The sequence below is a fragment of the Mustelus asterias genome, chromosome 29 (genome assembly GCF_964213995.1).
Source record: "Mustelus asterias chromosome 29, sMusAst1.hap1.1, whole genome shotgun sequence".
Taxonomy (NCBI): Eukaryota; Metazoa; Chordata; class Chondrichthyes; order Carcharhiniformes; family Triakidae; genus Mustelus; species Mustelus asterias.
In genome coordinates this window covers 70,367-83,990 of record NC_135829.1, presented here as the reverse complement: position 1 = coordinate 83,990, position 13,624 = coordinate 70,367, and the positions used below count along the sequence as shown (strand labels likewise).

General features: G+C 46.9%; 1 protein-coding gene across 1 annotated transcript in view; it reads left to right on the top strand.

The window, feature by feature from the left end:
* Positions 1 to 13,624, top strand: part of LOC144480398 (thrombospondin type-1 domain-containing protein 4-like) — a 226,786-nt gene that overhangs the window by 186,132 nt on the left and 27,030 nt on the right. Inside the window, exon 16 of the mRNA XM_078199803.1 lies at positions 8,167 to 8,346. Coding sequence (XP_078055929.1) covers positions 8,167 to 8,346 — 180 coding nt within the window. The remainder of the gene's footprint in view (positions 1 to 8,166; positions 8,347 to 13,624) is intronic.

Sequence of the window (13,624 nt, the reverse complement as noted above, 5' to 3'; positions counted from 1 at the left end):
GAGTAAACCTTTTAGAACTGTGAGGAGAGGAGAGGTGAGGAGAAATTTCTTCACCCAGAGAATGGTGAATGTGTGGAATTCATTACCACTGAAGGTAGTTGAGGCCAAAACGTTGTGTGATTTCAAAAAGAAATTAGACATAGCTCTTTGGGTCTAAAGGGATCAAGGGACATGGGGGATCAGGATATTGAATTTGATGATCAGCCATGATCATGATGAATGGCGTAGCAGGGTTGAAGGGCCCAATGGCCTACTCCTGCTTCTAGTTTCTATGTAAACTGAATTCCCCCACCCCTCCTAACCCAGAGCGTGACATCTCAACAGGCTGGAGTTCCAGAATTAAAAGCATGCCGAAGTTATCTGCCAAAGTTGCTCGACACTGTCCATACCAGAGAGAGCAGGATATAGCAGGAGAAGGGGAGATGGACTGTAGCCTCATTTCTGCATACAGCCAGCCCTAGGTTGGGGCACCTCGGGTCTGGAAGATCCAAGTGGAGCATCAGAATGTGAATGTTTTACTGGACTTAGACAGCATGGTCATTTTGGTCATCCAGCAATGGTTCCTCGAGTTAAAATCTGCCCTGCTGGAAAGGAAACTGTACAGGTAACCTGGAGTTACCCTGTTGCTTTACTCCAGTTTCACAGCCCCAGAGGAAGTTATCAGGCCAAGGTGGGAGTCATTGAGTACCTCCCATATCTGTTGCTGGTGGGCCAGGACTGCCCACTGTTCCAGGAGCAATGGAGCAAGAGGGGTCCCAAACTTTGTGTTTGGGAGTTGCAGAGGATAGTTCCTCCACTATTGAGGAACAATTGGAAGCTGAGACAGGTGAGGAGGATGAAGGAAATTCCCTATCAGAGATTGCACTGCCAGAAATGGAGGTAAGGGAATGGCAGATTTCGGATGGCCCAGTTAGAAGAACCAAACCTTAACTGGGCATGGTCACAAGTGCAAATGATTGATGGAGAATGGAATGAACCAACCACACCCCCTAACTCTCCCTTATTTTGCAGTAAAGAACCAGCTGATATATAGAATTGAGAAGGGGGGGAAAATTGAGGTGGAGCAGCTGTTGTACCCCGACCTTACCAAAACACCGTGCCTGATCTTGCCCGTTGTCATTTACTAGGGGGACACCTGGGAGTAAAGGAACACATGGAGACAGACCAGCACTTATAACAGAGGTGCCACACTCGGGGAGTTTCAGGTGGGAGTTTATGTTCTGGTTCCAGTTCCGACAATAAAGTGCAAGTTTCATGCGAAGTGAAAGTGACCCTATGAAGTCATTGAAAAGGTAGGTCCATTCACCTACAAGACAAGGCAGCCAGATCACAGAACACCAGAGCAGATTTACCATGTAAATTACTGGAAAAATGGAATGAAAGAGAAGCCTTACTGGCCTCCTGAACCCAGTCCTGTGGAGGAGGACTGCATGACAGAACTGCCACTGGGGGATTTGAATCCCACAACAGAAACAACAAGTGTGTGAATTCTTGTCGCAAAGTAAAGATGTGTTCTCCAGTCTCCCAGGAAGAATGGCATTAATCCAACACCAAATTGTGACCCAGCCTGGACAGAAGATGAGACTCCGATCTTATTGAGTACCCGAAGCTGAGGAGGAGCCATCAGACAGTAAGTCCAATGTTGGAGATGAGAATCATTGAGGAGTCTCAGAGTGAGTGGATCAGTCCAATAGTCCCCGTACTAAAACCTGATGAATAAATTTGGTTTTTGTAAACTGACATGGTTCGCACTGTTGCTTCACAGCGCCAGGGACCTGCGTTCAATTCCGGCCTTGGGTGACAGTGTGAAGTTTGCATGTTCTGCTCGTGTCTGCGTGAGTTTCCTCTGGGTGCTCCGTTTTCCTCCCACCATCCAAAGATGTGCAGGTTAGGTTGCCTGGCAATGCTAAATTTGCCCTGAGTGTCCTAAGATATATAGGTTCTGGGGTTTAGCTGGGTAAATATGTGGAATTTCGGGAAAAGCCTAGGTAAGAGTCGGTGCAGACTCAATGGGCCTTCTCCTGCACTGTAAGGATTCTATAAATATCATCTCCCTTTTGATGCATACCCCATGCCCCTGGTTGATGAACTCATTGAGCAGTTAGGCACCTCCAGATTAATCAGCACCCTGGATTTAACAGCAGGATTTTGGCAGGTATCACTGTCAGAAGAGCCCAGGAGAAAACTGTCTACAACCTCCAATGGCCGACACCAATACTGCATGCTGCCTTTTAGCTTGCACGGGGTTCCTGCCACTTTCGAAAGGCTGACAAACCAAATCCTATGTCCCTAGTGCCAGTTCGTCACCACAAACTTGGATAATGTGATCATCCACAGCACAACCTGGGAAAAATATATGTGGCACCTGAAGCAGGTGGGTGATGCCCTACACGATGCAGGACTCACTGCCAAACCTAAGAAGTGTCATCTGGGGGTAAGTGAGACAAATTACTTCGGAGGGGATTACTTATGCTACAGGAGAGAAAAGTGAAAGCTATAAAAGACTGGCCCACCCTACTCACGAAGAAACAGTCTGGGCTTTTCTAGGTTTGGCCAGTTATTACTGATGATTCACCCCCAACTTTGCATCCATGGCCGTCCCTTTGCATGATTTGACCAGAGCCAAGTTGCCGGACTGGGTTCATTGGCCGGAGATAGCTGAGAAAGCTTTTTCAGGCCTTAAGGATGCACAATGTGCCCTCACCCTGTCCTTCACTCTCCCGAATTCAAAAAACAGATTCAGCTACAAACAAATGCAGTGGACACATGTTTGGGGTGCTGATGTTACAGGAGTTTGATGGAAATGAATACCCACACTTGTATATTAGCTCTAAGTTATTACCTGTGAAACAACACTCTGCCGTAATTGAAAAAGAAGCTTTGGCCATTAAGTGGGCATTTGAGTCGCTGAAATACTACTTGATTGGGAGGCGTTTTCTTCTTTTCACAGACCACACACCCTGACCTGGATGTTCAGGAACCAGGACCAGAATGGCAGGATCACCAATGGCTTACAGCAGTTCCAGTTTAACATGGCCCATTGCCCAGCTGTCAAGCAGGGCAATGCTGATGTCTTCTTAAGGATGCATCCCATGTTTGCACAACCTTTTCCTGGGTGTATATTTCAGCTCGGGAGGAGGGTAGATGATGTCATAAGGGGCTGGGTGCTGGAGGAGTGTGTATTTCAGATGCTCCTCCTCCATTTTCTAGATGGTGTCTGTTCCTCACTCAACATGGCTGCTGAGTACAGCCATATCTCATGTAGGATGGCCACTGGAAATTCCAGAAGGAGCTAGCGACCTACAACCCGGAAACGCTTCCACATCAATCTTGGAGAGGAAATTCAGCTGCAAACCTTTGGATAGACTATATAAGTAGATCACCGAGCAATAGTAAAGGGTGGAAAACCTCAGGGTGAAAGTGAGGAGGGCGTTGGATTCTTGTGTGCTTTGTAGATTATCACTTGGACCGACAGAATTAACCCGCTTTGGGACCTGAAGACCTGCCTTGGTAACTTGAACCCTTTTTCCCTTCATACAACCATGAACTTGATGCATGTCTTCACCTGTGTTCATCAATAGATTGTTTATTGATTTCACTTGATCTTCTGATTGCCTACTTAAACCCTGCCTATATCGTCGCCTGACCCCTTGCAACACCACAATTAGGAGATTAAAAACTTGGTCCAAGAACTGGTTTTAAGAAATGCCTTAAAGGAGGAGAGAATGGCAGAGACTTTCAAGAGGAAATTGAAGAGCTTAGGGCCTAGATGAGTGAAAGCACACCATCAACTTTGGAACAAAGATATTTCAGGATGCACGAGCCTCCAGGGTTGAAGGAAAGCAGACTTTGCAGTGAGTTGGAATCATAGAAAAAGCATAGAATTCTGTGGCAGAGGCAGGATTCATTTTTTAAACATTTTCAACATTTCACATTCAGGGATTGCTTCTCTTTAGCCCATGGCCTGGTGTCTCATCCTGCCACATAACCCTGGTCTCCTCAGTCAGGGTCATTTTTACATCTCTATGTGATCTCCCAGAAGAAAGCAAGCAACAGACTTGTGAACAAAATTAAAGGTGCAGCATGCATTCAAAATTGGAGCAAATGGTGAGCAGTATTCCAGAAAAACTAGAAAAATACAGTGATATCTTTGGGGGAGTAATAGGGGTACTCCCCCTTTTAATACAGTGACATCCTTGGGGTCAGTAATAGGAACACTGGGGGCGATTCTCCCATTCCAACCCACTAATTTTTTGGCAGGTCGAGCCAGTAGATTTGCGCCTACCCCGATTCGGGCATGCACATCTTCCAGCGACGGAAATCCGGCTCAGTCGGGACCACGCTGGAAACTGACAGGACCAGCAGGTAAGTAATTTTAATCTGTTTTTACTGTCATTTAAATGTAATTATCAAGCCCGGGAGTGAATTCTGCTGGTGGGTAGAGGGGATCGTCATTGCTGGGGAGGGTGGGGGCGAGCTGGAGATTGGGGTGCTCCAGGACAGGATGGGTGGGGGGGCGGGGGTGGGGGGGGTGGTGTCGGGCTGGCCCAGGAATGGTCGTGGGGGCCGTGGGAGATCTGGAAGGGCAGCACTGCGAGGGTCCTGGGCTGGCCAAAATTCGAGCTGGCTGACAAACGGGAGGTTAACAGATCGGGGCTACTGCGCATGCGCAGAGCTGTCAGACTCTGGCATGAATAGGCCCCGCTCCCCCAAGCTTTGACCTGAACAGGCGCCGTAATGTGGTGACTGGGGGAATTTCACAGTAACTTCATTGCAGTGTTAATATAAGCCTTACTTGTGACTAATAAATAAACTTTACTTTACTTTCACTTTACTTTAATGATATTCACGATTGTGACCTCTGGAGTGCACAGAATGTGGGAGAATCGAGTCTGAACTTCCACTGAAAAAACAATTGTGATTTACACCAGTTTTCCCACGAATTTAGCACTTAGGACTTTTTTGGGAGAATCGCCCCCACTGAGTTTTTTAACTTTGATTTACATGGGATCAGTTCAAAGCCTGCAGTTAACAAAACTCAGAAATGCAGTAAACAGTGAGGAAGATCACAGCAGCCTGTAGGAGAGCAAAGACAGGTTTGTGAAATGGGCAGATACATGGCAAATGCATTTTAACGCACAGAAGTCTGAAGTGCTACACTTGATGTGGAGATGCCGGCGTTGGACTGGGGTAAACACAGTAAGAAGTTTAACAACACCAGGTTAAAGTCCAACAGGTTTATTTGGTAGCAAAAGCCACACAAGCTTTCGAGGCTCTGAGCCCCTTCTTCAGGTGAGTGGGAATTCTGTTCACAAACAGAACTTATAAGACACAGACTCAATTTACATGAATAATGGTTGGAATGCGAATACTTACAACTAATCCAGTCTTTAAGAAACAAAACAATGGGAGTGGAGAGAGCATCAAGACAGGCTAAAAAGATGTGTATTGTCTCCAGACAAGACAGCCAGTGAAACTCTGCAGGTCCACGCAACTGTGGGAGTTACAAATAGTGTGACATAAATTCTGATTCTAGGATCGCATGATAAAGACTCAGGAGGAAAAAAGCAGAAATATTTATGTGAAATAGTGTGACATAAACCCAATATCCCGGTTGAGGCCGTCCTTGTGTGTGCGGAACCTGGCTATCAGTTTCTGCTCCGCGACTCTGGGCATTCGGCCTCTGATATTCGGGTAAGCGTTCTCCAAGGCGGCCTTCGCGACACACGACAGCGCAGAGTCGCGGAGCAGAAACTGATAGCCAGGTTCCGCACACACAAGGACGGCCTCAACCGGGATATTGGGTTTATGTCACACTATTTCACATAAATATTTCTGCTTTTTTCCTCCTGAGTCTTTATCATGCGATCCTAGAATCAGAATTTATGTCACACTATTTGTAACTCCCACAGTTGCGTGGACCTGCAGAGTTTCACTGGCTGTCTTGTCTGGAGACAATACACATCTTTTTAGCCTGTCTTGATGCTCTCTCCACTCCCATTGTTTTGTTTCTTAAAGACTGGATTAGTTGTAAGTATTCGCATTCCAACCATTATTCATGTAAATTGAGTCTGTGTCTTATAAGTTCTGTTTGTGAACAGAATTCCCACTCACCTGAAGAAGGGGCTCAGAGCCTCGAAAGCTTGTGTGGCTTTTGCTACCAAATAAACCTGTTGGACTTTAACCTGGTGTTGTTAAACTTCTTACTGTGCTACACTTTGACAGGAAGAATGAGAAGAAGCAATATAAGCTTAATGGTACAATTTTAGAGGAGCTAGAGAAACTACAGACTGAGGGTGTGTGTACAGTGAGTTCCAAACTACAGCATCCTCAATTTTCTAATCTTCCAATTACTTTAAATCTTTGCCCCTGGTTATTGACCTCTGTGCTAAGAGAAATAGCTCCTTCCAATCCACTGCATTTCCAATTTTATACAATTCAATTGAGGGGCAGATTTTTTGACCCCCTTCGACCTGTGGGATCTTCAGGTCTTGCCAAAGACATCCTCCCTCTCAGGTTTCCCAGTAGCAGAGTGGACGGGTCATACAAAAGCCCATAGACTTCAGTGGAAATGGAAGATCCCATTTCGCTGCATCCTGCATGGGAAAACCTGCTGTGGAGACAAAGAGTTGGGGGGTGGGGGGTGGAAAAATCTCCCCTCAGAATTCTGAGTCAGAGACCTTTAAGGAATTATGTACACACACCCTCAAGTCTGTAGTTTCTCTAGCTCCTCTAAAATTGTACCATTAAGCTTATATTGCTTCTTCTCATTCTTCCTGTCAAAGTGTAGCACTTCAGACTTCTGTGCGTTAAAATGCATTTGCCATGTATCTGCCCATTTCACAAACCTGTCTTTGCTCTCCTACAGGCTGCTGTGATCTTCCTCACTGTTTACTGCATTTCTGAGTTTTGTTAACTGCAGGCTTTGAACTGATCCCATGTAAATCAAAGTTAAAAAACTCAGTGGGGGCGATTCTCCCAAAAAAGTCCTAAGTGCTAAATTCGTGGGAAAACTGGTGTAAATCACAATTGTTTTTTCAGTGGAAGTTCAGACTCGATTCTCCCACACTCTGTGCACTCCAGAGGTCACAATCGTGAATATCATTAAAGTAAAGTGAAAGTAAAGTAAAGTTTATTTATTAGTCACAAGTAAGGCTTATATTAACACTGCAATGAAGTTACTGTGAAATTCCCCCAGTCACCACATTACGGCGCCTGTTCAGGTCAAAGCTTGGGGGAGCGGGGCCTATTCATGCCAGAGTCTGACAGCTCTGCGCATGCGCAGTAGCCCCGATCTGTTAACCTCCCGTTTGTCAGCCAGCTCGAATTTTGGCCAGCCCAGGACCCTCGCAGTGCTGCCCTTCCAGATCTCCCACGGCCCCCACGACCATTCCTGGGCCAGCCCGACACCACCCCCCCCACCCCCGCCCCCCCACCCATCCTGTCCTGGAGCACTCCAATCTCCAGCTCGCCCCCACCCTCCCCAGCAATGACGATCCCCTCTACCCACCAGCAGAATTCACTCCCGGGCTTGATAATTACATTTAAATGACAGTAAAAACAGATTAAAATTACTTACCTGCTGGTCCTGTCAGTTTCCAGCGTGGTCCCGACTGAGCCGGATTTCCGTCGCTGGAAGATGTGCATGCCCGAATCGGGGTAGGCGCAAATCTACTGGCTCGACCTGCCAAAAAATTAGTGGGTTGGAATGGGAGAATCGCCCCCAGTGTTCCTATTACTGACCCCAAGGATGTCACTGTATTAAAAGGGGGAGTACCCCTATTACTCCCCCAAAGATATCACTGTATTTTTCTAGTTTTTCTGGAATACTGCTCACCATTTGCTCCAATTTTGAATGCATGCTGCACCTTTAATTTTGTTCACAAGTCTGTTGCTTGCTTTCTTCTGGGAGATCACATAGAGATGTAAAAATGACCCTGACTGAGGAGACCAGGGTTATGTGGCAGGATGAGACACCAGGCCATGGGCTAAAGAGAAGCAATCCCTGAATGTGAAATGTTGAAAATGTTCCAATCTGCACAAATGCAAGAATGTGCTAAATTTATCTCATAACTTGCATTGTGAATGTAGCCTTTAACAAAAGGTTGTAACGTAATATTTTGAGTCTCTGGTTAAAAAATGTCTTCTTATGCCACTCTGGTCTAGTGTTCCACTGAATGCAACAATGGAACCCAGTACCGGGATGTAATATGCATTAGAAAAACACAAGACAACTTTACAACGGTGAACTCTTATGAATGTGCTGCTTTGAACAGACCTCTGACTCAGCAATCCTGCTACCTCAAGCCATGTGGTGCCAAATGGTTTCATACTGAATGGAGCACAGTGAGTATCAAGTCTGATTGGGTACTTCTCAGTCTGTGTTAATTAAATAACTTGGTTCACATGTATAGCAGATCCAAATGATGGTAAATCTGAATGAAAAATAACTGTAACATTCAGGAGATGCAGGCGATACAGAATATTTATTTCAATCTGACAGGATTGTGTCTTTTTAGCACCGCAAGTAACCTGACAGGCGACAGTGGTGTTTCCTGAAACACCACTGTCACCTCCCTGGGCATGCCCTGTCTCACTGACAGGAAACTGGCAGCATGATAACATTTGGTTGGAAGGGAGTTGCCCAAGAGTTCTCAACGTCAATTCCGAAGCTCATGACATCAGGTCAAACATGTGCAAGGATGTTTACTGGTTACTATGTACTGTTCCCCTCAGCTAGAATTAGTACTCCTTCAAGTTGAATACCAGTTGGAGGAAGCATTGAGCGTGCCAAGGGCACAATATGTACTTTGGGTGGGGACCTTCAGTGTCCATCACCAAGTGCCTTGATGCCTTTGATGACTTTAATCAGGCAATTGAGGTTGGCCTGCTTGAGTATGAACTTTCTGATTGAGAGCTCACTCAAAGATGTCCTTGATTGAGAGATAATTGATGGTTCAATCAGGGAGCCTCATTCCTGTATGTAAACAGGAGTGTCAGTCCCTCTGCACATCTGATGCAGGCAGCACACTATGAGCACTCTGTTTGGTATGGTGGGATCTTGTAAATAAAGAAACTTTGGTGACAGGACTTTCGCCTCCGTGGACTTATTACAACGAGGAAAAAGGAGTGACCTGAAGGAACCTGCTTAACCATGACACATTGACGGTAAGTCATTGCTGGGCAAACATGTCTCTGTTCGGGAAGTTGGATTCTTTTGACCCTGTAGTGGCAGACTGGGCCCAATATGTAGAACAGATGAAGTATTTCTTCAGAGCTAACGACATAGCCTCAGATGAAAAGCAACAGGTTATGCTGCTGACTGCTTGTGGACCAGCAGCTTTCGCTGTTATGTGCGATTTAAACTTTCCGGAGGCACCAGACACAAAATCCTTCCAGGAATTGACGGACTTAGTAAAAGAATATTACGACCCTAAGCCACCTTTGATCCTACGAAGGTACTGGTTTTACTCAGCATTCCGAGAGACAGGGGAGTCAATCACTAGTTTCCTGATAAGATTAAGACGATTGGCAGAGGCTTGCGAATTCGGGGTGACATTAAATGAGATGCTCCGAGACCGATTGGTGTGCGGAATCAATAACATGGCCATATAAAAACGTCTGTTGGTGGAGGCCCAGCTGGACTGTAAACAGGCATTACAGCTGGCGTTGTCTTTAGAAAAAGCGGCGAGCAGAGCACGAGTTCCAGGGTATTCCAATAGAGGTAGACATCAGTGCAACTGAGTTAGGGGACGACCACTATGGGGCAGGCCACTATGTACCGCCCTCAGGAAGGATTCAGCCACAGAACTGCTCCTAAACAAGGCTGGATTGAGTCTAGACAGACAGCAGTCCCTGCAGAGCCCCGCCCAGCACGACAGTGTAACGGTTGCCAGTGTCAGGAGTCGGTGAAGAAAAGCAAGGTTCCAAAACGGACATTTCCGAAAAGGACATGTAGGCCGAGGGACAGGTGAATGTACAATCTGGAAGCTCCACCTTCCTCCGACGAAGAACAGCTACTTTATTAAACCTATTAAATTATCAGTGAGACTGAACAGATGTCCAATTTTAATGGAGGTCGACACAGGCGCAGCCATATCCATGGTAGGGAAAGCAGTGTTTAAAAAAATACGCACTGGACTCCAACCCTTATCCCTGACCAAGACTTCAGCAAGACTGAGGACTTACACGGGGGAACCACTGAGAGTTTTGGGCACAAGTCTTGTGCTTACTGAAAACAACTGGTTAGGCTACCATTGATGGTAGTCGAAGGTTCAGGACCGAGCCTATTGGGACAAAATTGGTTGAAGGAGATCCAGCTAGATTGGGTAAACATTTTTCAGCTGGAAAATGGTCGCCTGAGTGAAGTTCTGAGCAAATACCTGGAGGTTTTTCGCAAAGGGCGAGGAACAATGAAAGGGGCTAAAGCGACATTACATGTCGACCCGGAGGCAGTCCCAAAATTTTGCAAGGCCCGGCCGACACCATTCACATTAAGAGAAAAGGATGACATGCAAATTCAAAGATTGGAGCACGAAGGCATAATAAAACCAGTACAGTTTTTGGAATGGGCGGCACCCATGGTACCGATCCTGATGCCGGACGGCTGAGTTCGTCTTTGTGGAGATGTTAAGCAGACGATAAATCGTTACTCACAACTGGATAAATACCCAATTCCCCGAATCGAGGATCTATATGCAAAGCTGGCAGGAGGACTCTTATTCACAAAACTGGACATGTGTCACGCATACCTACAGCTGCAGCTGGACAAAGATTCACAAAAATGTGCTGCAATAAACATGCTGAAAGGCCTTTTTCAGTATAAAAGATTACCTTTCGGGGTATCATCAGCCTGTGTATATTCCAGAGAACAATGGAGAGCATACTACAAGGATTGCCACAGGTCGCCATTTACCTGGACAATGTCCTCATTACGGGGAAAACAAGGGCAGAACACCTGCAGAATCTGGAGGAAGTCCTTCGAAGATTTGTAGCAGCGGGTGTGTGCTTAGAAAGAGAGAAATGTGTCTTTTTAGCACTGCAAGTAACCTATCTGGGTTACAAAGTAGATAAGTCGGACCTCTGGAGGATCGGGTGTGAGCAATAAAAGATGCCCTGGCCCCCACCACAATCCAGGAGTTGCGGTCATTTTTAGGGCTGCTGACATGGGAAATTCATACAAAACAGGGCCTCCATTCTGGATCCCCTACACCAGTTACTAAAAAAGGGGCAAGCCTGGGAATGGTCTGCCCGCCAAGACTGGGCCTTCACGAAAATTAAACAGCAACTCTCCTCAGAAAATGTTTTAGCACATTCTAACCCCAATAAAGAATTGGTGCTCACCTGCAATGCAGTTCTGGCACACAGATGTGCCAAATGGACAGGAATGGCCAATAGCGTATGCCACCAGGACCCGAGCAATAGCGGAACGAAAATATGCCCAAATCGAAAAAGAAGGTCTGGCTGTAATTTTCGCCGTAAACAAATTTCACCACTATATGGGTGGAAATTCACGATTGTCACAAACCCTTGCTGGGCCTACTCAAGGAGGACAAAGCAGTGCCACCAATAGCTGGAGCCCAGATCCAGCTCTGGGCATTATTACTGGCAACATACCAATATCAGTCGGAGCACCAGCCGGGGACTTGAGTGGCAAATGCCGATGCCCTAAGCATACCTTGCCGGACACCCCACCATTGGTACCAAGAGAAGAGGAAACGGTGATGACACTAAACTTCTTGGATACCCTCCTGGTGGCTGCACACAACATACATATGTGGACACAAAAAGGTCCGGTATTAGCAAAGGTAAAGCATCTGGTGCTAACGGGGGAGTTGGAAAGACCGGTCCAGCCACAATTCCACCCTTATTGGAGCAGAAGAGAGCAGATCTCTGTGGAAGATGGGATACTGCTATGGGGAGCACGGGTCACAGTCCCAAGTCGGGGCCGGCAGGCCATACTGGCCGAATGACATCATGGGTACCCCGGAGTGTCCAAAATGAAGATGCTGGCAAGTAGCTATGTCTGGTGGCCAGGTCTGGATGCAGACATAGTGGAATTGGTGGGACGGTGCCAGGAATGTCAACAGCGTCAGAAGGTGCCACCGGCAGCCCCGCTGCACTCGTGGGAATGGCCAGGTAGACCATGGTCGCGACTCCATGTCAATTCAGCTAGATAGTCAATATCTTTTCCCAAAGATAGGGAAGTCTAAAACTAGAAGGCATAGGTTTAAGGTGAGAGGGGAGAGATACAAAAGTGTCCAGAGGGGCAATTCTTTCACACAGAGGGTGGAGAGTGTCTGGAACAATGTGCCAGAGGTAGTAGTAGAGGCAGGTATAATTTTGTCTTTTAAAAAGCATTTAGACAGTCTTAGACATGGGTATAGAGGGATATGGGCCAAATGCGGGCAATTGGGACTAGCTTAGGGGTTTAAAAAAAAGGGCAGCATGGACAAGTTGGGCCGAAGGACCTGTTTCCATGCTGTAAACCTCTATGACCCTATGATTCTATAGGCCCGTTTATGGGGTCCATTCCAAATGGTTGGACATCTACAAATTGAACTTGGCAAACATAGCAGCAACCGTTGAGAAACTGTGCACCTCGTTTGCAACGCACAGAATCCCAGAGGTGTTAGTTTCAGACAATGGATCGGTTTTCACCAGCCTAGAGTTCACAAAATTCATGAAATCGAATAGGATTCGGCACAACAGAACGGCACCATACCACCCAGCATCAAAGGGGCTAGCGGAGAGAGCAGTCCAGACCTTAAAAGCCTGGTTGAAAAAACAGTCAGCGGCATCAATAGAAACCAAATTCTCGTGCTGGCTATTTAACTATAGGACAACCCCACATGCCACCACGGGAATAACTCCCGGCAGGATTACTCATGGGCAGATGACCCCGCACCAGACTGAACCTGCTATTTCCAAACCTGAGAGGGAAAGTGGAAAAACACCAAGAAGCCCAATGCAGGGGCCATGACCACTCTCGCCAAGGGAGGCAATTTGATGTCGTCGTGAAAGTCTGGGTTAAAAATTATGCAAATAGACCCACATGGATAACAGGAATGGTCAAGTCCAGGACAGGACAGGTATCCGACCGGGTACACCTGGGCGAGGCCGTCTCAAGGAAACACCTGGACCAGGTCCGTGCCTCATTCCTGAGCCAAGTTGGCCCTGCAGTCCTTGGGACGAGAAGAGTTCTCCTTGGCGGGCCATCACCGTCTCTCCAGCACCCCTGTTGGGAACCTCAGAGTCCGAGATGGACACGGGGCGAAGCTGCAGCGATTCCCCTACCACCAGAGGTAGAAGAGGAACCAGCCCTCTGGCCGTCGCTGCAGAAGAGACAGGCACCTAACCGATGTACCCCGCCAACGTCAGAGGCCGAGTTGGAGGATCCCGACCTGGCGCTCAAACGGAGGAAATGACCCGTGAGGCAATCAAACTGAGAGGATTCCTTGGACTTTGTGGGGGAGGAGTGTGATAACTTTAATCAGGCAATTGAGGTTGGCCTGCTTGAGTATGAACTCCCTGATTGAGAGCTCACTCAAAGATGTCCCTGATTGAGAGATAATTGATGGTTCAATCAGGGAGCCCCATGTCCTGTCTGTAAACAGGAGTGTCA